Source organism: Lepidochelys kempii, chromosome 5 (genome assembly GCF_965140285.1).
Source record: "Lepidochelys kempii isolate rLepKem1 chromosome 5, rLepKem1.hap1, whole genome shotgun sequence".
In the NCBI taxonomy this organism is placed as follows: Eukaryota; Metazoa; Chordata; order Testudines; family Cheloniidae; genus Lepidochelys; species Lepidochelys kempii.
The window spans coordinates 95,828,716-95,854,611 of record NC_136384.1 but is presented as its reverse complement, the minus strand read 5'-3'; the positions used below and the strand labels follow the sequence as shown (position 1 = coordinate 95,854,611).

General features: G+C 41.8%; 1 protein-coding gene across 5 annotated transcripts in view; it reads left to right on the top strand.

The window, feature by feature from the left end:
* The window catches only part of VPS13A (vacuolar protein sorting 13 homolog A), a 262,972-nt gene that overhangs the window by 71,766 nt on the left and 165,310 nt on the right, over positions 1-25,896 (top strand). For all 5 annotated transcript variants that reach the window (XM_073345103.2, XM_073345104.2, XM_073345105.2 and 2 more), the window contains exons 20-23: positions 4,663-4,799; positions 11,218-11,350; positions 12,587-12,704; positions 24,968-25,106. In XM_073345103.2, the coding sequence (XP_073201204.2) occupies positions 4,663-4,799; positions 11,218-11,350; positions 12,587-12,704; positions 24,968-25,106 (527 nt within the window). The remainder of the gene's footprint in view (positions 1-4,662; positions 4,800-11,217; positions 11,351-12,586; positions 12,705-24,967; positions 25,107-25,896) is intronic.

Genomic DNA, 25,896 nt, shown 5'->3' with positions numbered 1-25,896 from the left:
GTAAGGGTGGCAATACCATGACCTCCCTACAATAACCTTGCAACATCCCCCCCCGCAACTTCCTTTTGGGTCAGGACCCCCAGTTTGAGAAACGCTGGTCTCCCCTGTGAAATCTGTATAGTATAGGGTAATAATACAGAAAAGACCAGATTTCACAGTCCATGATGCGTTTTTCACGGCTGTGAATTTGGTAGGGCCCTACTTATGATTGCTACAACTCGCCTATACCATAGACCATGCACTGCACCTTAATTCATTCATCTTTTTACCCTTCTCAACACAGCTCTTTATCAGATTTTCCCAACACAGTAGTACTTGAGGATGTTTGGTATCGCAGTTGATTGTGTTGGGAGAGAGTAGTTAGTTAAAGGATTGTGTGCTAAAGAGTTGTTAAAGGGACTGATGAAAAGTTCTTATGACAGTAAGGCAGATTTGTCCATTGTCTTCCACTTACTGCAAAGTGTGAGGCACTTGCAGGGCCTGATGCTGTGATAATGTTAAATTCTAGAAGTATGACATGCATAATACTCTTATCTTCCAAGACAGACTGGAGAAAAGGCTGCGCATCAGTTCTGGGAGTAACCAGATTGGGGCTTAAGTTTCCATCTTGAGATGGTGAACATTTGATAATCTAAAACAGCGGTTCTCAAACTTTATTGTACCAAGACTCCCTTCTGACAAGAAAAATTACTACAGAATAGTTAAAAGAAAAGGAGTACTTGTGGCATCTTAGAGACTAACCAATTTATTTGAGCATAAGCTTTCATGAGCTACAGCTCACTTCATCAGATGCATCCTATGAAGTGAGCTGTAGCTCACGAAAGCTTATGCGCAAATAAATTGGTTAGTCTCTAAGGTGCCACAAGTACTCCTTTTCTTTTTGCGAATACAGACTAACACGTCTGTTACTCTGAAACCTACAGAATAGTTAGTATTTTAAATTAAAAATGCATTACAAGCTTATATCTATGAAAAGTAGCCACTAAATATTTTAATTCACAATACAGTCACAGGACAATCTTTATATCTAGTAGTAAAAAATAAAAATAAATATGTACCTAATGGGCAGGGTGAGCTTGTATTGATGAACACAAATCCTTGAAGTGGGGCTGTGTGTGGCTGAGGTAAAGATTGAAGTTATCTTCAACAGTGAGGTGGGCCTTGTATTTGTTTTTCAGTAAAGTCAGTGCTGAAAAGCCAGCTTTTCATAGATAGGTGGATGAAAATGGCATGAGTGCTTTCAAAGCTGGAGATGACAGCCCTGGATATTCTTCTTACACAGAAATCCAGAAGTTAGCAAGAGGTCGCTCAGAAAATCTCAGCATCACTGTCTCATCACAGGAAAGGACCATTAATGTTTTTTTCACTGTAAGTGACATAACAGCACTTGCAGTATTAAAGGGATTTCTAATCCACGCCTCTGTTTTCTGATGCTTTTCAGGGCAGTACTCACAAAACTGCAGTTTAAGCCTTTTCAGGTAGCTGCTAGATACTGGGTTGCAAGTCATGCTTTGGCAAGGCATTTTCATCCAGAAAGTCATCCAGTAAGAAAAAGCTTCAAAACTGCCACGGTCCAGATGAACATACCACAAGGAAAGTTTCTTGATCCCACTTTTGATTTTCCCAGTGAGAGAAAAGACAAAAGCGTCTCTCACTTGAAGTGAGGTATTAACACATTTAGGTGTTCAAAAATGACTGCCAGGTAAGATAGCAGAGCAAGCCACTTGTATCTGCAAACCTTTCAGCCAGCGGGGAATCTACGTCTGAAAAATTCTCACTTCCTCACTGAGCTGAAACCTTTCCCCAAGACAGCCACCGAACTTCTGTGTGGTAAAGTAACTGATGGTGTTCAGCTCCCATCTATCATACAAAACTCCAGACAGGTGTACACTTGTGAACAGCTTCATCAACAACTTGTTTTAGAACAGGTGGCATTTTTTGCAACTCGGGCTAGCCTATGTATAATACGGCGAGTCCAAGTGCTTGCTGTGCAACAGCCTGCACTCAGGTGATTATCCTGCTGTTTCTTCCAGTCATTGCATGAGCACCATCACTGCAAATTCCTACACAGCGCTGCCATTCCAAGCCTGAATCAGAGACAAAAGCATCCAAAAGTGTGAAGAGCTGTTCTCCAGTAGCTTGCTATGGTAATAGCCTGCAGAACAGAAATTCCTCTTGGAGTTCTTTGTCATTCTCAAATTTTACGTATAGCGGCATCTGAGTAGCACCTGCCACATCCATTGTTTCATCAAGTTGAATGGGAAAAAAAAGAACTTAGCTAGATTTTGGCAATTGTTCAGTCACATCATTTGCCATACTGTGAATGCGCCTGGAAATAGTGTCATTGAGATGGGAATTGAATCAAGTTGAGTCACAAGTTGCCACACCATCGTCGAAACCACTTTCTTGGAACATGGCAGAACAAAAGTTTCTCCAATACTCTGCAGTTTCCCAGTTTTAGCTATCCAGTATGACACAGCAAAAGATGCTTCAAGGGCTTTCTTTGCCGTAGCTGCCATTCGCAGTATGTTCTCAGTACTCTGAAGAGAACTGTGCCATGTCTGCAAGTGCTGCAACATTTTAGTCGGTTTTAAGCTCTCCTTTGCCAGACCTTCATCACACACTGTGGCTGTGGTTTCTCCTGAAAACAAGTCCATGTAAATTTATATTCCAGATATTTTGGATTGTATTTGTGGTTTCTTGGCTTTTTACTGCTGTTTGGAATCTCATTGTCAGCCCATCTTTTGCTGCAAGTGGCAGTCGACTCCCCTTCAGTACTCCCCTTTCCTCCATTTTTCTTCAGAAAATGGTCCATTACTAAAATTATTTCTACAGGAACTTTTCAAATTGGTTTCAACACAACATGTGCTGAGTGGACTGTCAGATAAACACATGTGCCTGAGTACAGGAAGTGCCTCAGTATAGGAAGTAGTGCACACGGCCTACAGGGGGTGGAAAGCAGGGCAATTGCAGGGCCGCACGCCATAGGTGGGCCTGCCAAACTAAATTGCTCGGGCTTGAAGCCCTGCCCACCTTGAGTTCAGGCTTGGGCTTCAGCCCCCTGCTGCCCACAGAGCTCTGGCTTCAGCCCCACCATCGCCTGCGAAGCTCTGGGCTGGAGTTTCAGCCCCACCACCACCCACAAACCTCTGGGCTGGGGTTAGTCACTTGAGCACAGGCTCAGACAACTCTTTTGGGACTTCTTGGGTGCAAGTAATCCAGTCCTACTGATTTTTTAAAATATTTATCCCTAGTAGAAGCTGTTTAACATCCTCAGTTCCTATGGGATTGCAAAGGACTTTATCATACTCCTATTGTATCAGTATATCATCCTGCTTCTTTACAAATACAGAAGATTTTAGTAAACACTTCTGCCTCTCTGGAATTATTATTAACATTTTTACCAAATCCATCTAGAAATGGTCCTACGCCATTGTTAGGAATTCTTTTGTTCCTAATGACAGGTTTCAGAGTAACAGCCGTGTTAGTCTGTATTCGCAAAAAGAAAAGGAGGACTTGTGGCACCTTAGAGACTAACCAATTTATTAGAGCATAAGCTTTCGTGAGCTACAGCTCACTTCTTCAGATGTGCATCTTGCATCTGAAGAAGTGAGCTGTAGCTCACGAAAGCTTATGCTCTAATAAATTGGTTAGTCTCTAAGGTGCCACAAGTCCTCCTTTTCTTTTTGTTCCTAATATACTTAAAAAAACAAACAAAATGAACAGGATCTCCTCCTTGTCCTCAGCTCTGTCAGCCATGGATTTTTCCTTGTCTTTAGCTTCCATTATCAATTTCCTCCATTTAAATTACTTCTGATGTATATTGATGGCTGTCTGCTTCGCCCCTTTTTCATTTCTAGTTTACAGTCTTCACTTCCCCTCTTAACTAGGTTGGTTAATGATCACAGCTAAATTAGTAGCTGAGGCTTAAAGTTCAAAAAATTAAAAGGCAGTGTGTGTATATTTTAAATCTTGTTATTTTTAAACCCATCTGATTTATTTCTTTATTTTGTCTCATGATTGCTGAATTGTTGGGGCTAGAGATAGTTGACTGACTTTAGGTAATGGAATCTTTTGTAAAAATGATTTGAGAAAATCATTTTATTCTGAACAATGACTCAGAAATTATTAGACTAAGACATTGTTATAATGGATGGGAAATGGAGAAACTATATTGAAGATTTAAACTTTGATTAAAAGCAGATCTCATTGTCACATGAATATTTTGTGTTGTAACTTAATTCCAGTGTATTGAGCCTACAGTGTCACACAATCCTCATGAAATTGGCTATTGTGATTTCTTAGAGAAGGTATCGTATTTGTCATCATTTATGCTACGTTCATTAGGACTGACAAGATGATTGATCATTATTCATGGGTACTTTGCACACTGAAAAGAACTACACTAATATGAAGTACATTTATAAAAGTGTAACTGATAGAGAATTGAGATCTATCAAAATAAACCAGCATACTGTACATTTGGGATGGCTGACTAAGTTTTTGATGTGGTTGAACAGTTTCAGCTGTATATTTTAGTAATCTGATTGTAATGAAATTGGTCGTCCGGTTCATACATTATCACCATAATTTATTTAAAATATGTTTAAAGACATGGTTTCATATTGGCTCCTTAACTGTCTCAATGTGATTATTTTCTAGGATTATTATATGTTATTGAAACACAGAAAGTTCTCGATCTAAAAATTAATTTAATGGCTTCATACGTCCTTGTTCCACAAAATGGATTTTATGAATCTACGTCAAATTTACTTCTTCTGGATCTTGGTAACCTACAGGTACAGTTTCCATTCATGAAATGATTTATCATTTTTGATAATTTGGCTTTTATTTATTGTAGTATGTTAAAAATGAACTTAAATTGTGTTGACTATAACGGATTTATTTAAATAGTGGTGATTCATTTTAAACTGCTTTCTAGTCAAGTCTGGATTTCTTTAATCCACTTAGAGTGGCTAGTGTAGGTGACAAAAATGAGGCCACTTGCTTTGTGAACCTTTGAATGCTGTAAAATAATACATGAAAATTGTTCTTAACAGTTTTTCATCCTGGCATTACTTATGCTATATTGGAATACAAAGAAACAGAAACTCTCTTACTCTGACATATGTGGTTAACACAATATTTTTAATTTAATACTGTTTGTCCTTTTGTTCCCAACCGTTGCCAATGCTATTTTCTTGTTCATTATCCACTAAAATGATATGGATTGACTAGAATGATCATTTATGAGTATAGGACTTAATCAAAACTTCAAAATGTTTATCTTCTATATATTAAATTTTATAGATTATATAAATTGTAAGGAAAAAGCAAGCAAAAGGTAAATGTATATCAAATGCTATTAGTGTGCTTAACACCATACCAAACACAGAAAATATTATTCCTGTCCCATGATAATTGCCTTCTTATTGAACTAACAAAATTTAAAATAGCATGTTCCCCTTCTTTGTATGTTGGCAACTGATATTTATCTGTATATCAGTGGTTCTCAAACTTTTGTGGTGACCCCTTTCACATAGCAAGCCTCCGAATGTGACCCGCCTTGTATATTAAAAAGTGTTTTTAATTTACTTGACACCATTATAAATGTTGGAGGCAAAGCGGGATTTGGGGTGGAGGCTGACAGCTCGCGACCCCCTGAGGGGTCCCCCAGTTTGAGAACCCCTGATATATATAGATATATCAGGGGTTCTTAAACTATATATAGGTGATGCTGGCAGCACTGCATATTAAGTTTGCTTGACTCTTCTCATTGTAAGACTGTTTGCTGTTGCTTATAATTTTGCCAAACAATAATCATTTGGGCTGAAATTTTGCATGCTGGGTATCTGTTTCAGGCTGAATTTTTTTCACTCTTTCAGCTAAAATGGTTTACCTGTTTTTGAGAACAAGATTAGGGGAAAATGTTTTGTCCATATTTAAAAAAATCTTAAAATAACTTTGTTGAGAAGCTTTGGCACCTCCGTGTTTTTGGAATAAGGGTTTGATGTTTGACAGTGTGGTCGCCGCAGGATGTTCCTTTTAGCTACCTGCATGAAAACTTTGGCTTAAGCATAAGCCTATGAAAACTCTGTTTGTACATGCTCAGTAGAGACTTGTTAGAGTTTGGAAGTTTAAACTCATTGAATATTCCATATGCATTGGGCATTTACCATACCAGGACTTCTGGGGCTGAGCAGCACTTCCCTTCAGGAGCTTCACCTGGATACTGGGGGATGCTGTGGCACCAGGCACAGGACCTGACAGCTGGCAGAAGATGCACCAAATAAGGCTATGTTTTAGTCACGGGTATTTTTAGTAAAAGTCACAGACAGGTCACAAGCATTAAAGAAAAATTCATGGCCCGTGACCTGTCCATGACTTTTACTAAAAATACGAGTGAATAAAACTTGCAGCGGGGGGAGCCTACCCAAGGGAGCTGGGTGAGGGTGACCCAGCTGCAGTGTGGGAGGGGGTAGGGTGTTGGGGCAGGTTCTGGGTGGAGCTTACCTGGGGGGGGCTCCTGGCCATGCCTCCCACTAGCTGCTGAGCGAGGGGGATGTCGCCACTTCCGGGGAGCCTCCCAGGTAAATGCTGCCCAGAGCTTGCCTCATCCTGTCCTGTGCCCCTACCCCCTCCCATACCCAAACTCTGTTGCTCGGGGGGGGGCGGGCGTGAGGGCGCGGTGGCCCGAGATTGCCCCAGCAGCGGCCGTTGCACCTGGAACGGGCTCCCTGAGTTGCTCCTGAGCCAGGTGCATGGGCTGCTGCAGAAATCACGGAAAGTCATGGAATCTATCACTTCCGTGATCTCTGTGACAAACTCGCAGCATTAATACTAAATGCTCCCTCTGTTGGTTCCTGGCTGAAATGCAGAGGAGTGGGGGCAGCAGGAGCCTGAGAGTGGAAGGAAGCAGAGGGGAAAGGAGCTGGTAAGGAGTGCTTGCAAAGGAGTAGAGAGGGAGAAGGACTGGAGCCCTGGCAGTAGGGTCAGTAACTACTAATGCACATTTCTATCCAGAACCTGATACGTAATCTAGGAGTCCTGAATCTACATTCTTCTGCTGTCAGCAAATAGCTGTGAAATTAATTGGCAAAATATGTGTCCCATCTCTCGCTCCTCCTCTGCTCCTGTGGCTGTTCTACGTAGAAAATAACAGCCTACTACTGATTGCCATTTACATCATTTGCTTAAGTGGCAGAAGTCTGTGCTGTGGATCTAAAGGTCCTAACGCTATTGACAACCCGTGTTGGGGGCAATATAGTTCCACATAGTAGAATCTCATTTTTCAGTGGTTTTTTTTTTTAAACATAGGAAATTACATAAAAAAATACATTAAAAATCATTAAGGTTTCAAAGTCAAGCACTCCAAAGTTCATCTAGAATGAATGAATCAGTTGTGTAGTAAATACGACTGCTGTATGTCGGACCATGGTCTCTTCTGCTATGGATATTGGATAGCGTGTAGTGAATGAGGCAAGGGATTGCAACATATGGGTAAAAAAAGTTATTAACCTGGAGAACTATAGTCTGTTCCTTCCTCTGCCACCAGACTTCCCAGAATCACAAAGGCTTAACCACTTAAGACAAACACTAAAATGAGAATGTTCACAGTTTACTACTGATTGTTTGTTCCTAATTTCTGGTTGCCCCATGTGAGACACCAAGGATCAGATTTACAAAAGTGTTGAGCACTCATAACTGCATCATCATCACGGGAAATCCCAAAGGGATGTGGCCGCCTTGCTAATCAAACGCCACTGGATCGATCTCTAGCAGAATGCTTACGGTGGTCGAACTGTAAGTTCAGGTTATGCTTATCACTGGCAGTCTTATTGCACCACAGACGCTTTGGGAGTTTGTGATCACAGGCATTCCTGGATACACGCACTTCGGAATTAATTGATTTTCCATCCTAATATGTCCATACTTAAGACTGAAACTGAACCAGTGCTGATGGAGCTGGTTGCTGGGTTCTGCTTCAAATAGAAGACATAAGAATTGCTATCCTGGTTCAGACCAGTGGTCCATCTAGCCCAGTATCCTATCTTCCAACAGTGGCTGGTGTCAGATGTGTCAGGGAAGGAACAGAACAGGACAATTATCGAGTGAACCATCCCCTGTCATCCAGTTCCAGCTTCTGACAGTCAGAGGTTTAGGGACACCCAGAGCATGGGGCTGCTCCCCTGACCATCTCGGCTAATCGCCATTGATGGATTTATCCTCCATGAATGTATGTAATTCTTTTTGAATCCAGTTATGCTTTTTCCCTTCACAATGTCTCCCGGCAATGAGTTCCACAGATTGTGCATTGCGTGAAGTACTTCCTTGTTTTAAACCTGCTGCTTATTAATTTAATTTGGTGACCTCTGGTGTGTTATGTGAAGGGGTAAGTAACACTTCCCTGCTTACTGTCTCCACACCATTCATTATTTTATAGACCTCTATCATATCCCTCCCCACCCTTAATCATCTCTTTTCTAAACTGAACAGTCGGTGTCTTTTTAATCTCTCTTCATATGGAATCTGTTCCATACTCCTGATCATTTTATTGCCCTTTCGGTACCTTTTCCAATTCTAATTTCTAATATATCTTTTTTTGACATAGGGCAACCAGAACTGTACATGTGATGCGTGGTGTGAGCGTACCATGGATTTATATGGTGGCATTATGCTATTTTCGGTCTTATCTATCCCTTTCCTAATGATTCCTAAAATTTTGTTAGCTTATTTGACTGCTGCTGCAGACTGAGTGGATCAGAGAACTATCCATGTTGACTCCAACATCTCTTTCTTGAGTGGTAACCACTAATTTAGAATTCTTTGTATGCATAGTTGGGATTCTTTTCCAAAGTGCTGTACTTCGCATTTATCAACATTGAATTTTAGTTGCCATTTTGTTTCCCAGTCACCCAGTTTTGTGAAATCTCTTTGTAAGTCTTTGCAGTCAGCTTTGGACTTAAGTATCTTGAGTAATTTTGTATCATTTGCAAACTTTGGCACTTCACTGTTTACCCCCCTTTTTCCAGATCATTTGTGAATATGTTGAACAGCACTGGTCCCAGTACTGATCCTTGTGGTACCCTGTAATTTACCCCTCTCACTGTGAAAACTGACCATTTATTCCTTCCCTTTGTTTCCTACTTTTAAACAGTTAATTTTCCATTAGAGTACCTTCCCTTTTATCTCATGACTGCTTACTTTGCTTAAGAGCTGTTGGTGAGGGACCTTATCAAAGGCATTCTCAAAGTCCAAGTACGCTATATCCACTGGATCACCCTTGTCCGTGTTTGTTGACACCCTCAAAAAATAGATTAGAGAGGCATGATTTCTCTTTACAAAAGCTGTGTTGACTCTTCCCCAACATAGTGTGTTCATCTGTGTCTGATAGTCCTGTTCTTCTGCTATAGTTTCAACCAGTTTTCATGGTACTGAAGTTAGGCTTACTGGCCTGTAATTCCCAGGATTGCCTGTGGAGCCTTTTTAAAAATCTGTGTTATATTAGCTATCTTCCAGTCATCTTGGGCAGAGGCTGATTTAAGTGATAGACTATGTACCACAGTTCATGTACAGCAGTTTCGTATTTTAGTTCCTTCAGAACTGGTCCCGATGACTTATAACTGTTAATCAATTTGTTCCAGAACCACCTCTGCTGATGCCTCAATCTGGGACAGTTCCTCAGATTTGTCTGCTAAAAAGAATGGCATAGGAATCTCAGTCACATCCTCTGCAGTGGAGACCAATGCAAAGAATTTATTTAACTTCTCCACAATGGCCTTGTCTTCCTTGAGTCCTCCTTTAGCCCATGGATTGTCCAGTTGCCCCACTGATAGTTTGGAAGGCTTCTTGCTTCTGGTGTACTTAAAAATTTTGTTGTTAGCTTTTGTGTCTTTTGGTAGTGGCTCTTTCACATTCTTTTCAGCCTGCTTAATTATACTTCTTTAGTTGATCTGCCAGAGTTTATGCTCCTTTCTGTTTTCCTCAGTAGGATTTTACTTGCAGTTTTCAAAGGATGTCTTTTTGTCTCTGCCTCTTTTTCTCTCTTTAGCCATGATGTCATTTTGTTGGGTTTTTTTTTTTTTTAATACATTTGGTTTGAGCCTTTTTTTAACCAACATTTCTGTTTAGCTTGCAAGCATTTTGCTCTTGTGACTGTTCCTTTTAAATTCCATTTATCTAGCTTTCTCATTTTTCTGTAATGATGCTTTTTGAAGTTAAATGCGTCTCTGGTGGATTTCTTTTGTATTTTTCTGCCCTATAAGAATGTTAAATTTAATTACATTACAAATTAAATTTTATCATGAATTTATCATCATTTCTGTTCTTGTCCTGCCACTTGACATGGTTTTTAAAAAAAGTGAGTATGTATGAAGAATGGGTTAGAAAATAATATTGAAAACTTACAATGCTATTACATCAATCTATGGTGGTAGAACTTCATAATTGCATTGTATTTCAAGATTGTTAACCCATCTCAAAGAAGTAGGTAGAAATACAAGGCTTCTAAAAGTAGATGACAAAAATTATTAGAGGAATAGGAGGACTTCTTTATGAGGTGAGATTAAAAAGATGAGGATTACTTAAATTAGCTAGGAGGTGAGTAAGAGGGGATAGCATGAAGATACATAATGGTGCTGAGGGTATTTGGACGTTTCTAAGTTAATCATTTTTTGCAATAAAAGACCAAGAGGATGGCCAATGAGATTGAAGGTCCAGAAATTTAAAACTGATAAAAGGAAATATATTTCCATGGATTAATTACAAATTGTGTAACTCTGCTACATTTTATCATCGAGACTGAGAGTTTATTTTGGCAGGATAAAAAATAGATTAGACAGTCGTATGTTTAACAGTCACAATAACATTAGATAAAATAAGCTATAAAGAGTATGAACCCTCGTGGTTCAGGGAAAAAGTCACCCACTAACTAATAGAAGTTTAGGAAGCAATTTTTCCTATGGGCATCTTATTTCATAGTAGTTCATTATGGGGTTTCTTGAAAAGTATCTAATTCTGGCTATGACTAGAGGCAGGATTTTGCACTACATAAATTACTGGTCTGATGTGGTATATTTGTCTTAAGGATCCTGTTATTTATTAAAATTATTTGATTTTTGACCTCTAATCATGATAGAAGTTGAATATTTGTGTAACCAGTGCTTTGAAAATTTTTAAACTGATTGTAATTATTTTATTTTTTGTGATTTTTTTAAGATGATGAGTAAAAGTCGTTCTGATGTGTCAGATCTCAAAGTAGGACAAAGCACCATTGAAGATATCATGTCAAGAGCTTATGATAGCTTTGATATTCAACTCAGCAGTATACAGCTACTTTACTGCAAACATCGTAAGTATTCACAACATGAATTGCTTTTTGTTGGAACAACTGAAAAAAACTTTTTGGTAACTAGTATGCCAATTTTTAACAAACAATTGAGTTTCCAGTACATTTTGTTCTTCAATTCCACATATGAGTACATGCTAGGCCCTGATTGCCTTTAGGACAGATATTTTTAAAACTGCAAATTGAGTCCCACACATCTACACACAGTGAATTTCCCAAGTCCTTAATTAAGCCTGACAACCAAGCTGCGCAACCTTAGGGCTGGTCTATAGTACACAGTTAAGTCGACATAAAGTAGCTTATGTTGACCTAATTATGTCCATGTCTACACTACAGCCTTCCTCCCACCGTTGTAAATGCCCTACTGTGCCGACATACTAACTCCACTTCCATAAGAGGCATAAGGCTATGTTGGTGTAGTTAGGGCAAGGAAGTGTCTGTGTAGATACTGTGTCCCAGGAGCTGTGAAATTGACAAGAAAGCCCCTGCTCCCATGGACAGCTGGGCTAGACTCTGCTCCCAGCTGGGAGCTGAAGCCCAGGTGACTTCGATTCATGGGGCGAGAAGCAGGGGTGGCGTTGGACCCCACTCCCAGCTGGGAGCCAGAGTGAGAAACCTGAGCAGCCCCCCACCCGCTCCTGGTGTAGAATGGGGGGCTCAAGAAGCTGGGGCAGCTGAACCCTACTCCCCAGTGGTGAGAAGCCCCAGGTGGCTCACTCCCCAGCTCTCGGCAGGGAATGGGAAGCTGGGTGCGGGAGGAGCATGCCGGGAGTCTGTGGGGCAGCCCGGCTCCTGGCAGGGAGCTGCCAGCAGAGCTGAGAGACCAGGCTCTCTGTTCCCCACACTGCCCTCTTAGGTCTCTGGAGGTGCTCCTGGTGAGGACGGGCACCACCAACCCAAGGATGGTAGTGTGGACATGCACCACTGCAGCAATCTAATATAGGTTGACTTAGGTTTGTAATGTAGACATACTCTTAGTTTTTGATTTCTTACAACTGCATAGACTTTTGAGGCCGAAAGGTCTCAAGATTACCTAGCCTGGTCTGGCTCATATTGTACAGACCATAGAATTTCATTTGTGATTTTGGCATCTAGCCAAGTAACATTGGTTTTCCTCCCTTATCCTTCCTTATTCTATACTTTCCCCAGCTCCAGAACACATTTTCACAATGTATTCAATGTATTGGGGAAATCTGTTGTGGCCTAAAATAAGTAATACAACTGTTTTCCTTTCACTAGATGAAAATTGGAAGGAGGCTCGTAAGCTAAAATATTCTTCACAACATATCTTGCGGCCTATGGATGTGAAAGTGGAATTTAGCAGGGCAATGGTTGTCACTGATGCAAGAATGCCTAAGTATGTTTTTCTTTCTGTTGTGTAAATGTTCATAATAAATGCCTTTTTAAGGGAATAGTCCCTGCAAGGAACAATTATACTATAATTCTTAAAATGAATTATAGGCTAAAGGAAGCGTAGTTTAATATTTATCGTATTTTTTTTTCCTCTAATTTTATTTATTACTTATATTATCATGCAAATGGTCCGGGTCTTATTATGTGAGGCACTGAACAAAAAGACTGTCCCTGCCTCAAAGAATTTACAATTTACAAGTGATCACTCTCATTCCAGTGTGTATGGTAACACCCATTGTTTCATGTTCTCTATGTATATAAATCTCCCCACTGTATTTTCCACTGAATGCATCCGATGAAGTGAGCTGTAGCTCACAAAAGCTTATGCTCAAATAAATTTGTTAGTCTCTAAGGTGCCACAAGTCCTCCTTTTCTTATTACAACTTGAATGGCTCTTTAACAGTTTCAGTGTTGTGCTAATAGGTCTGGCAGGCTGAAAGGCTTTTTCACTTTTAAGTTACTAGATCCCCTCCGGAGTAAGAGTCACCAGGCTGCAGCAGCCAGCTGTGGGAGCCTACAGGAAGAGGCGGGAGGGTGGACACTTAAACCCAGTGGTGCCCCAAATTTTCAGGTGCCTTACGCAGCCTTGTATGCTGCCTATACCTAAGGGCAGCCCTGATTCTGGGTGTGTATTTTCAGGGCAAGATTGCATTTATCAAGGACAGAGGAAAGGATGTTGCAGTAATTGAGATAAGAGCCTGGTTTAGAGTTTCAGCTTTGTGGCTGGACAGGAAAGTCCATTCCTTACAGATGTTACATAGAAAAAAATGTGGAAGACTTAGACAGTCTGGATACGAGGGCCTAGACAGCGGTCCAAGTTGAAGATGATTTCCAGGTTACAGGCCTGAGCGACAGGCAAGATGGTAGTGGTGGCCACAATGACCAAGAAAGGTGGTGGTAGTGGGGAAGATTTGAGAGGTTGGGAGGAAGAGCCATAGTGAGCTTGTGCAGACTGCTAAATATCCGTAAGATGTCAGAGACAGGCTGAGACTTGAATTAGGACAGAAGGAAACAGGAGTAGAAAGGTAATAGTCAGGAGTCATGAGAACAGAGATGATGGTTGAATTTATGTTTGTGAATAAGAATACCCAGAGAATAAGGTGTGGAGGGAGAAGAGAAGAGAGCTGCATTGGGGATGGTGAGGAACCGCCAAAGGACATGCTGAAAGAATGAATAGAGAGGTAGGAGGAGAAACAGAAGCCAAATTGGAGAGGATCCAAGATGGAACTGAAGGAGAGGAATTCTAGACATTCATTGTAAACAGCGCATTCAGTGAGCTTAGAGATGAAAGGGAGAATGGAGATTTGGGATGGTGGTAGTTGGCGAGACAAGTGGGGCCAAGGGTATGTTTTTTTTAAGGTGGGAGAGACAAAAGCATGCTTGTATTGTGAGGGGAAAGAGACAGGATAGTGAGAAACTAAGGAGAAGAGTAAGGGGGCGATGAGAGTGGGCATGAGGGAGATCAGGAGATGGAATGGGATAGGATAGGGTCACTGACTCACTGGGGCAAATTGGAGGGGTTAGAGGAGGACAGCAGACTGGCAACTTCTGTATCTGTGACTACGGAGAAAGAGGAGAGAATTGTGACAGGGAAGAGAAGTCAAGATGAGGGGAGGGGAAAGGTCAAGTTGTATTTTACCAGTTGTCTCTCAGAAGAAATCTGTCTTGTATTTACAAATCTTAGATTTCTGTCCTGTGTAATTGGCATCGTACCTTTAATAGCACATAAGATTTGTCAAGAACAAATTATATTAAACCAACCTACCTCACTTCTTTGACAGGATCACTGGCCAGCTGGATAGGAGACAGCTTTTCATGTGATTTATCTTGATTTTAATAAAGCTTTTGACACAGTCCCCATGATATTCTTATCGGTAAACTACAGAAATGTGGTCTAGATGATAGTACTATTAGGTGGGTGAAGAAGTGGTCAAGAGACCATACTCAGAGAAGTTATCAGAGAAGGCTCCCTGTCCAACTGGGATGATGTATATAGAGGGGGCCTGCAGGGGACTGTCCTTGGTCCAGTACTAGTCAATTTTTTCATTAATGACTTGGGTAATGGAGTGAAGAGTATGACTAAAATCTGCAGATGACACCAAGCTGGAAGGGGTTGCAAGCACTTTGGAGGACAGAATTAAAATCCAAAAGGATCTTGATGAATTGGTTTGAATTCCGTAAGATGAAATTCAATAGACAAGTGTAAAGTGCTACGCTTAGGAAGGGAAAAAATAAATGCACAACTACAAGATGTGAATAACAGGCTTAGGTAGTAGTAGTATTGCTGAAAAGGATCTGTGGGCTATAGCGAATCACAAATTGAATATGATCCAACAGTGTGCAGGTGCGAAAAAGAGGACTGGCGTTCTTGTGTGTATTAATGGGAGTGTTGTACGGGAGGTAATTGTCCTGCTCTGCTCAGTCTTGGGGATATCTCAGATGGAGTGTTGTCTTGTTCTGGGAACCACGCTTTAAGAAAGATGTGGACAAACTGTAGAGAGTCCAGAGGAGAGCAGACAAAATGATAAAAGGTTTAGAAATCTGTCGTATGAGGAAAGGTTGTTTAAAAACTGGGCATGGTGAATCTTGAAGAAAGAAGACTCAGAAGGGACCTGATGATAGTCTTCAAATATGTTAAGGACTGTTATCAATGTAGCCCAGCCCTGAAGTGTGGCTGCAGCCTTCTCCCTTTTCACTTCAGGGTTATGGGTCCTGGGTTCACCTCTAAGGGCGCTGGTACCTGCACCCAAGGAAACCCATCCTAATGCAGAGAACAGAGGGCTTGTCCCTTGGGGAAATATTTAACAAGCAATCTTTTATAGAGGAGTGTCAGTCAGAGCACAAAAAATAAAATAGCTATCACAATTCCCAGACTAATGAAAAAATAACTGGGAATTTATTAGGAACGGGAAACCCAGGACGGGGGATAATGTGATAAGGGATCAAGATAATAAAAGACAAAAACAACAATACATAAACGCTATCCCTCCCAAATGTACCACCAACCCTGTGCTCCTTCCCAGCACTTGCCAAGGCACATGGTGAGTTTAAGCTCAGTCTTTGATGGGTAGTGCAGCTCTGAAGTCAGTGGAAGACTTAAAACAAAATAGCAAAATTAATACAAAGGGATGTTCTTACAAATTATTTATGCCAAGGATGGTAAGATTTTTCTTGTAGCTCTCTAGTTTGGATTCCAGTGTGCAGTTAGGCTGGCTTTTGGTAGCCTAACCTTGAATCATAGAATATCAGGGTTGGAAGGGACTTCAGGAGGTCATCTAGTCCAACCCCCTGCTCAAAGCAGGACCGATCCCCAATTAAATCATCCCAGCCAGGGCTTTGTCAAGCCTGACCTTAAAAACTTCTAAGGAAGGAGATTCCACCACCTCCCTAGGTAACGCATTCCAGTGTTTTACCACCCTCCTAGTGAAAAAGTTTTTCCTAATATCCAACCTAAATCTCCCCCACTGCAACTTGAGACCATTACTCCTAGTCCTGTCATTCGTTACCACTGAGAATAGTCTAGATCCATTCTCTTTGGAACCCCCTTTCAGGTAGTTGAAAGCAGCTATCAAATCCCCCCTCATTCTTATCTTCCGCAGACTAAACAATCCTAGTTCCCTCAGCCTCTCCTCGTAAGTCATGTGTTCCAGTCCCCTAATCATTTTTGTTGCCCTCCACTGGACACTCTCTAATTTTTCCCACATCCTTCTTTAGTGTGGGGCCCCAAAACTGGACACAGTACTGCAGATGAGGCCTCACCAATGTCGAATAGAGGGGAACGATCATGTCCCTCGATCTGCTGGCAATGCCCCTACTTATACATTCCAAAATACCATTGGCCTTCTTGGCTACAAGGGCTCACTGTTGACTTCTCCAACTTCTCGTCCACTGTAACCCCTTGGTCCTTTTCTGCAGAACTGCTGCCTAGCCATTCGGTCCCTAGTCTGTAGCGGTGCATTGGATTCTTCCGTCCTAAGTGCAGGCCGCTGCACTTGTCCTTGTTGAACCTCATCAGATTTCTTTTGGCCTAATCCTCCAATTTGTCTAGGTCCCTCTGTATCCTATCTCTACCCTCCAGCGTTTCTACCACTCCTCCCAGTTTAGTGTCATCTGCAAACTTGCTGAGGGTGCAATCCACACCATCCTCCAGATCATTAATGAAGAGATTGAACAAGAGATTGACTCTTCAGAGCCTTTAGGGTTTCTGGTCTCTGCTGAGATGACACTGTTCAAGGTCTCAGAAATTCCAAAAGGACTGAGTCTTCTCTTGGGTAGGAGTGTGTAGGGTAGACTAATCCTCCCTGGCTGTGATGCTTCTGTTCCTGCTACACTCCCAACACAGCCAAAACCAAACCCTTTGTCTCTGAGTTCTGCTTATGATTGGTTCTTGTAGAACTAGCTAGCAACACTATCTCCACCCTGGATAATAAGCAATATAGGAAATGGAGTTCAGAGCATCTGTAGCCATTGCTGCTGTAGTCCAGGGGTGAGTCCACTAGAGGCTCTGTGTGGTATTTCAAGAGCACCATCTCCAAAAGGGTTACACACAGAGGACAGGGATTGATTGTTCTCCATGTCCACTGAAGGTAGGACAAGAAGTAAGGGGCTTAATCTGCAAAGGAGATCTCTGTTAGAAATTAGGAAATAATTTGTAACTCTAAGGACAGTTAAGCATGGGAATAGGCTTCCAAGGAAGGTTGTTGAATCCCCACTATTGGAGGTTTTTATGACAAATCACTTGTCAGAGATGGTCTAGTGTACGTGGTCCTGCCTCCTGCTTGAGGTCCTATCCAGCTCTACATTTCTGTGCATCTGAAGTGTTGTATATTTGCTATAATACGCTGATCTCTACAGTAAAATGTTTTTTTTTAATCCGGTTATAGTGAATCTGGTTATTTATTATACACATTTAGAAGTCACTTATAACCAAAATATCTGCGTGTAGTTTCCATCTTTATAGATTGAGAAATGTTGTTTCACGAAAGCTTATGCTCAAATAAATTTGTTAGTCTCTCAGGTACCACAAGGTACTCCTGTTCATAATGAAATCATCTTTCCTCACCAGAACTTTGAAATCAAATGTGGAAAGTGTAGGGAGTGGGTTGAATGCTGGAAGTTCCACTGTCTACAGTTAAATAAAAGCTGATATAAAGAGAGGTCTTAGCATTCTTTCTAAATATGGACAGACTTGAATATCTCTGAGATAAGAGTGAAACCAGAGGTAAAAACCTGCTATTAAATATACCCTATCTTTATTTACTTTGAATTTCAACCTGACAAGAAAGAGCTGAAGAGTTCCAGACAAATTCAGGTGGTTGGTAATTCAGAGATGAAGAGACAGTGTCTGAGAACTGAATTATAGGTGTTTTTAATCTTTGTAGATAGGAACCAGCCCATTGAATTTCACCTGGAAGTAGCATAGCAACCACAGTGTATGACTATTACTGTGGGTCAAAGAACAGATGTTCCTCTTTGAGTACTTGTGCATGTCCATTCTAGTGTAGGTGTGTGCGTGTCCTGAGCATAGTTGCTGGAATTTTTTCCCCAGTGATACCTGTTGGGCTGGCTCCAGCACCCTCTGGTGCCATGTACACATAGAGCCGCTATAAAGGGCCCTGCTGACCCACTCCCCTTCAGTTCCTTCTTACTGCCCATTATGGTTACTGGAACTACTTTTATTGCTCAGGCACTTTTCCTAGTGGTTTTCTCTTCTTTATAACTGTATATAGTTATTGTAGTGGAGTGTGTTAGTTTTTAGTAGTTAGATAGTTGTTTGAACATCTCCATGCACAGTGAGGTTCATCCGTTCCCCATTGCTGGGGCATGCCTCAGTCAGTGGGCTTCAAGCCCTGTGCTTCCTGCGTCAAGTCGATGCCATTGTGCAGCTTGGACTCAAGTTGTCTCCAGGGCTTGGGGGAACCTCACAGAAAAGACCCTACCAGATCTGCAGGGACTTCAAATCCTGCACCAGGGAGGACCAGGAAGAGAGGTTGAAGGTCCTTCTCACGGAGGCCAGCCCTAAGATCTGCTTCAGAACCATGTTGAGTCTCAGCACCAAGAACTTCAGCTTTGGTGCACAGCACGTCCCGCACTGGTCGTGAGTGTTGGCACTGATCTTCATCCACAATACCCAAGAAATAACACCAGAAATAGCACAAGAACTGATCTCTGATGCCAAAGGCAAGCAGGCATAGGGACCGGGATAGAGTGAGATCCCTGTTGGGCCGCTCTTTCTCTCCAGCACCGCAATAGCCAATACAACTGGCTCTAGTACCTTCACAGGCCCTGCTGACTCTGGCACTAGAGGCATTGCCATTGGCAGACAGTGTGCCGGTTAGTTTGCAGTGTTGTCTACTTCAGGGGCATTTGCAGCAGCCAGAAACCTGTTTTTTTGCTACCAGTTCCTGCATCCCAAGAGGTTCAGGACTCTGCACTGTCTGTACCTCAGAACAGCAGAGAACTATCCCCTAGCCACTGCCTGGTACGAATGCTGTCCTCTAGGGGTAAACCCCCTATAGTAGCTTCATCACAGGTTTTTTTTAGGCTGCTATGACTTTAATATGTGGGAGTCTATGCAAAAATTTAAGGACTTGCTCCTCCAGGATGCCAGATAGGCGTTCTCCTCACCGATTCAGGAGGGGAAAACACTGACGAGGGCCGCCTTGCAGGCAGCCCTGAATGCAGCTGATTCTGCAGCCAGATCCATGGCAATGACAGTGACCATGTGCAGAAGCGTGTGGTTGCAGTCGTCCGGTTTCCCCAGGAGGTACAACAAAACCTCCAGGATCTCCCCTTTTGAAGAGTCTTCACTCTTTTCAGAGTAAAGAGACACCGGACTCCATGGTCTTAAGGACTCCAAGGTGACCCTGAAATCTCTGGGACTATATACCCCAATGATATCCAGGAAACATGACAGGCCCCAACAGACTGGCCATTACTTTGCCCAGCCAGCCAAAAAAGGTCCTGCAAAGGAGGAAGAGCAGGGAGTTCAGGCGTAGATCTCGTCTACTGACCTTAACAGGGCCGATGCAGACCGCACCCAGACACTTGGGGAGCTCAAAGCACTCATTTTGACGAGCTGTTCAAGGTCGAAATCTCAGTCCCCACAATACCAGATCCAGTTACCCCTCTGTTTTCCAACTGACTCTCCCACTTCTTCAATGCCTACACCCACATTACTTTGGATTGTTAGGTACTCAACACAATAGAAGTGGGATACACCTTCCAGTTTTTGTCTATCCCACCTTCCCACCCCTTCACCTCATCCCTCTTCAGGGACCCTTCTGATGAGCAATTATAATAAGAAATCCAATCTCTCCTTCAGGTGGGAGAGACAGAAGAGGTTCTGCATCATTTAAGAGGAAAGGGGTTCTATTCCCATTACTTCCTAATCCTGAAAGCCAAAGGTGGTTTCAGACCTATCCTAGACCTGTGTTGTCTCAACTGCTATCTCAAGAACTTAAATCCTGCATGGTTTCTTTGAATTCCATCATTCCCTCACTGGATCCAAGAGATTGGTATGCCCTCCTCGATTTAAAGGAGACATACTTCCACATATCGATTTTCCATAGCCAAAGAAGGTTCCTAAGATTTGTCACGCATTACCAGTTTACAGAGCTTCCATTTGGCCTGTTGGCCGCCCCGTGGGTTTCAACTAAATGTATGGTGGTGGTGGACGCTTTCATCGGAAAAGGGGCAGTAGACTTATTCCCGTACCTCAACGACTGGCTTGTCAGAGGCCAGTCCGGAGCTCAGGTGGAACCCAACATTCATCTTATCCAGTCGACCTTCGGGGCACTAGGCCTACTGATAAATGCCCAGAAATCTACACTTATCCCTGTGCAACAGATGGAGTTCATTGGTGCCAATCTTGATGCCACGCAGGCAAGGGTCCTGCTTCCAGAAGATAGGTTTCAGGCAATCATGGTCCTGATAAGGTCCCTTCAGACACATTCGGTCATGGTAGCTTGGAAGTGTTTGAGTTTTCTGGGCCACACGCTATTGTGCATGTACTTAGTAGAACACACGAAGCTATGTCTCACACCTCACCAACCCTGGCTGGCCACGGTATACTCACCTTCAAGGCATCATCATTTCCGACTCACTGATGTGGTGGCTGAACCACCGTGAGGTCTGTGCATGAGAACTCTTTTCACAGTCTCAACCATCGATATCTCTAGTCTCCAACGCGTCAGCGCTCGGTTGGGGAGCCCACTTAGGGTCCCTTAGGACTCAAGGTCTATGGCCTCAAGAAGAGCTCTTCTTCAAATCCATGTCAGAGAGCTCAGGGCAGTCTGCCTCACCTGCCAAGCATTCTTGCTCCACTTTACGAACAAGGTTGTTTAGGTTATTATGGACAACACGACTGCCATGTTCTACATGAATAGGCAGGGCAGAGTGCACGCTTCCCCCTTACGTCAGGAAGCAGTCCAACTGTGGGAGTTCTGCATAACACATTCAGTCCATCTAGAAGCATCATACCTTCTGGGAGTGGAGAACCAGCTGGTGGATCACCTCAGCAGGACTTTCTCCTCTGACCAGGAGTAGTCCCTTCATCTGGACATGGTAAGGGACATTCCAATGGTGGGGCATTCCCCTTATAGATGTTTTGGCTACCTGTAACAACAGGAAATTCCACTTGTTCTGCTCCCTGTGAGGCCACAGCCCCATGGTCTCTTGTGGACACCTATTAAGTCTTTCTACCTATTCTGATGAGTCACAAGGTTCTGGTGAAGATCAAGTGGAATCGGGTGCTGATCATTCTCAGGGCCCAGGCAACATTGGTTCACCACCCTCATAGGCCTTTGGGTGGAGACCCCGCTCCTGCTTCCACTACACCCGGACCTGATCTCTCAAAACCATGGTCAGCTGCTCCACCTAAACCTCGGCTCTCTCCATCTGACGGCCTGTAAGCTCCATCTCTGAATCCTGAGGAGCAAGCTTGCTTAGAGTCTGTAGAGTCCTGCTGGGCAGTAGAAAACCCTCTACCAGGACCACTTACTTTGCAAAATGGAAGTGATTCTCCATCTGGTCCTCCCAACATGGAATTCTGCCTATGCAGTCCTCATTACAACACCTTCTGCTTCTGAAATAATATGGTGTGGCTCTTTCTTCAGTAAAGGTACATCTAGCTGCCATTTCAGCCTTCCATGCCAAAGTTGACAGCCGGTCTTCTTTTTGCATGAGATGGTTGTGATGGGTTGGGTCACAGAGACCCACCTTGTGACTGCCACCTGATGTGCTGAGACTACCTGTGAGCCCGTTTTCCCTGGCAACTTGGGACTTCAGAAGCCTGCCTTGTTGAGCCAGACATGCCAGTCTGCTCCAGTACGGACCCAGGGTCTGAACCACGTCCCCCCAAAACTGAAGACTTAATTGAAAATGGTTTAGAAAGTGCTTCTGTCTCCAGCACCCAGATATCCAGTTTCCCAGGGGGTTCCAAACCCCAAATACATCGGTTTTACTCTGTATAAAGCTTATACAGTGTAAACTCATAAATTTGTTCGCCCTCTATAACGCTGATAGAGAGATTTGCACAGCTGTTTGCTCCCCCAAGTATTAATTACTTTGGGTCAATTAATAAGAAAAAGGTGATTTTATTAAGTATAAAAAGTAGGATTTGAGTCGTTCCAAATAATAACAGAACAAAGTAAATTACCAAGCAAAATGCAACAAAAACACGCAAGTCTAAGCCTAATACAGTAGGAAACTAAATGCAGGTAAATCTCACCCTCAGAGATGTTCCAGTAAGCTTCTTTCATAGACTAGATGCCTTCCTAGTCTGGGCCCAATCCTTTCCCTGGTACAATCCTTGTTTCAGCTCAGGTCGTAGCGAGGGGATTTCTCATGACTGCAGCCCCCTTTGTTCTGTTCCACCCCCTTTTATAGCTTTGGCACAAGGCGGGAATCTTGTCTCTCTGGGTCCCCACCCCTCCTTCTAAATGGAAAAGCGACAGGTTTAAGATGGATTCCAGTACCAAGTGGCATGACCCAAGCCTTCATTCTCCCTGGCTTGACTCACAGGAAGTCTTGCAAGTAAACAGAGCCATCTACAGTCAATTGTCCTGGTTAATGGGAGCCATCAAGATTCCAAACCGCCATTAATGGCCCATATGTAATTTGCATAATTACAATAGGACCTCAGAGTTATATTTCATATTTCTAGTTTCAGATACAAGAATGATACATACATACAAATAGGATGACCACACTCAGTAGATTATATGCTTTGTAATGATACCTTACAAGAGACCTTTTGCATGAAGCATATTCCAGTTACATTATATTCACACTTATTAGCCTTTTTTCATAAAATCATATAGAGTGCAATGTCACAATGGTTATCCATTTTCTTAAAGACCCCCCGCCCCTCCCAGGTAAGAGAGGGATCTAAACCTCTCTCTCTTCAGGGATGCTGAGATGATGGCATACCTTGAGCAGGGAGTTTACATCTATGAAGTTTGTATCCATGGCAAAGTGCCTGCCAGATGGTATCAGCACATTGCCTCAATTATAAGCCCTAATGCAGAGCTTAGGCAGCTCTGCAACAGTTTTGCTTCATCCACAAGATCCAGGGTCTTTTTATACCCCAGATCTCTTGGCCATTCCCAGTTCTGGTTAACTTGCTTCTGTGGGTATGTCTTCTACTGATTCTTCACTGTAAGGCTGCTGGTCCATTCCCCTTCCTTGTCCCCTTCAATCTGCTGTTCCTACAAGAATTTCTGCTGCAGCTGTTATTCATTGCCTTCTTTTCTGATGCTTCATCAGCTGCTTATCAGTCATTTTACCTTCTGTGTACGAACACTTTGTGAGCAATGTGTCATCTCAAACCTTCAATGTATTCCAAAAACCTATAAAATAAAAGCTGTATATAGTATGCTTGCTGAATACAGACACAGATGGGGGCTCATAGTTAAAGCACGTCACAGTAGCTAATGGTAACAAAGACTACGTCAGTCTTCATTTTCAAGGAAAGGCACAATTTCTTTTTAAGTCAAAAGCTAAAAAGCTTCTGACTGCTTCTGCTATCTTTAAATCCAGGAGCAATGGTAACTATTAAGAATCTTGGATTACAGATCACCTAGGCAATAGGTGGGCAAGTACTTTCAGGTCAGGTAGTGATCATAGACTTCGCCAGTTCCCAAGGGACAAAGCAAAAATAGAAGAGACAAAAAGGCAGCTTGAAATGTCTCTCTAGAAATATTGAACCTATGGACAGTACTGAAGAAGAACTCTTAAAAATTCTTATTACAGAAAGAAATCTATGACTTGGTCAGACCTAGAGACCCGGTGATTCAATTTGAAATTTCAGTATAGTTCAAAGAGATTGGCTTGTCCAAAAATGAAGAGGAATGGTTGTTGCAGTTCTATATTTAATCTGAGAAGCAGATGTAGCTAGATTATAAGAGTCGAAAATCTTGATTGATTTCAAACTGCTTTCTTAGTCTCTGGTTCACACCTAATTATGCTTGTCCTTATGGTCCTAATCCTGCAAATACTTAGGTATACCACATGACTTCAAATCAGTCTGCTTGCAGTACCTAAAGTTAAATGTGTGTAAGACTTTGCAGGATCAAGGCCTGTGTTTGGAAAAGTCCCATTTCCTGTGTGCCAACATCTCCCTGCTTAACTTTGACTTGTTTTAGAAATTCTTCATACATTCTTTTGTCTCAACTTTTTCTGAACTGTTGCCCCATATACTGTTTTAGGTTTTTTGCCTATATTAGAGCCCCAACCCAACAAAACACTCAAGTGCTTTGTTAGATTGGAGTGCTAGATTGCACACTGCTTGGGATAGAGATAATGTGTTTTACTTCATAAAGTACTGCGTAAGTATAATACTATTTAAGTGATGTGTTATAAATAATACAATAAAACAAGTAAGTAACAGAGAGGATTTCCTGATTGTGGGACATGAGAAATCAGAAGTGGGTAAAGTACCCCTAAAATTGGTATTTGGAGTCTTCCTTTCACAGAACATGGTAGCAGTAGGGAACTTAGAATTGCACAGATATCTGTTGGAAGATGAGTTCAGCAACAGTTTTGTATAGATTAAATAACTTTTCCTCAAATATATCTTACATTTTAGTATTTTTTTCTGTTTTTGTAATTTGCTGCCAAGTAAGTATGGTGTTAGTAATAAGAAAATGAATGCAGCATTTTAATTGATACAGCCATTAGAAATAATGGAAATTATTTATATAACAGATTCAAAATTTTTGGACAACTGCCTTTGCTCTCTGTTCAAATCTCTGATCAAAAGCTGATGGGTATCTTGGAGCTAATTGACAGCATTCCTAAACCAGAAAGTGGTTCTGCTACCATGTCTGCTCCCAAGCCAACTCAGGTAAGCTAAATTTTTTAAATGGTAGAAAAATAGTTTACTAAAATATATATGACTTGGGTTTGGAAAGGCGCTTACAGGAGTTAAATCCCCAACACCCTTTGAAAATCACAGTCAAGTTTCTACTCTGTAGAAAAAATACAAGTTTTGCTCATAGACATTACTATACTGTGTCTGTAGTGTGACTGCCTGGTGAAGTTTAGCTTGATTAACCCCGTAATTATCAAATATTTTCATATAATTTTAAAAATACCCTTACCTAGGTTGCTAGTATATTACTTTGGTAAAAATTAAATAATATTTGAAATCTAGTTTACTTTTCACTACAACAGTTAATTTCTTTGTTTATTGTCTATTGTTTATTCTCACTTCTTCTGTTTAAAATTATTTCCTTAAATTCACATTCAGGTTTTAATGTGCTAGTAGTTACTGCAAAGCTTGGGTTGCAACTCATTTTAAAGAAACAAAACAAACCTTGTTTGTATTTCAGTTAAAACAAAATCATGGAAATAATTCTATTAGTTTTAAGTTATATAAATAGTTAATTTTTAGAAAACAAAAATTCTGACCCAGATTTAACTGGATACTGCCCTCTTAACGAATGAGCAGTTTTTAATCAGCTACCTCAAACTCCATTAACTGAGTTTCCATTCCGCAGAGTCTCTTGTCTTGATTACATATTGTGCTTTAGTCAGTAGAACTTCCGGTTTTACCTTGGCTGTGCAGCTGAAGAGTCAGGAACAAATCTATAATTTACTTTGTTATGGTTTGGGTTCCCCCTTTAGGAACACAA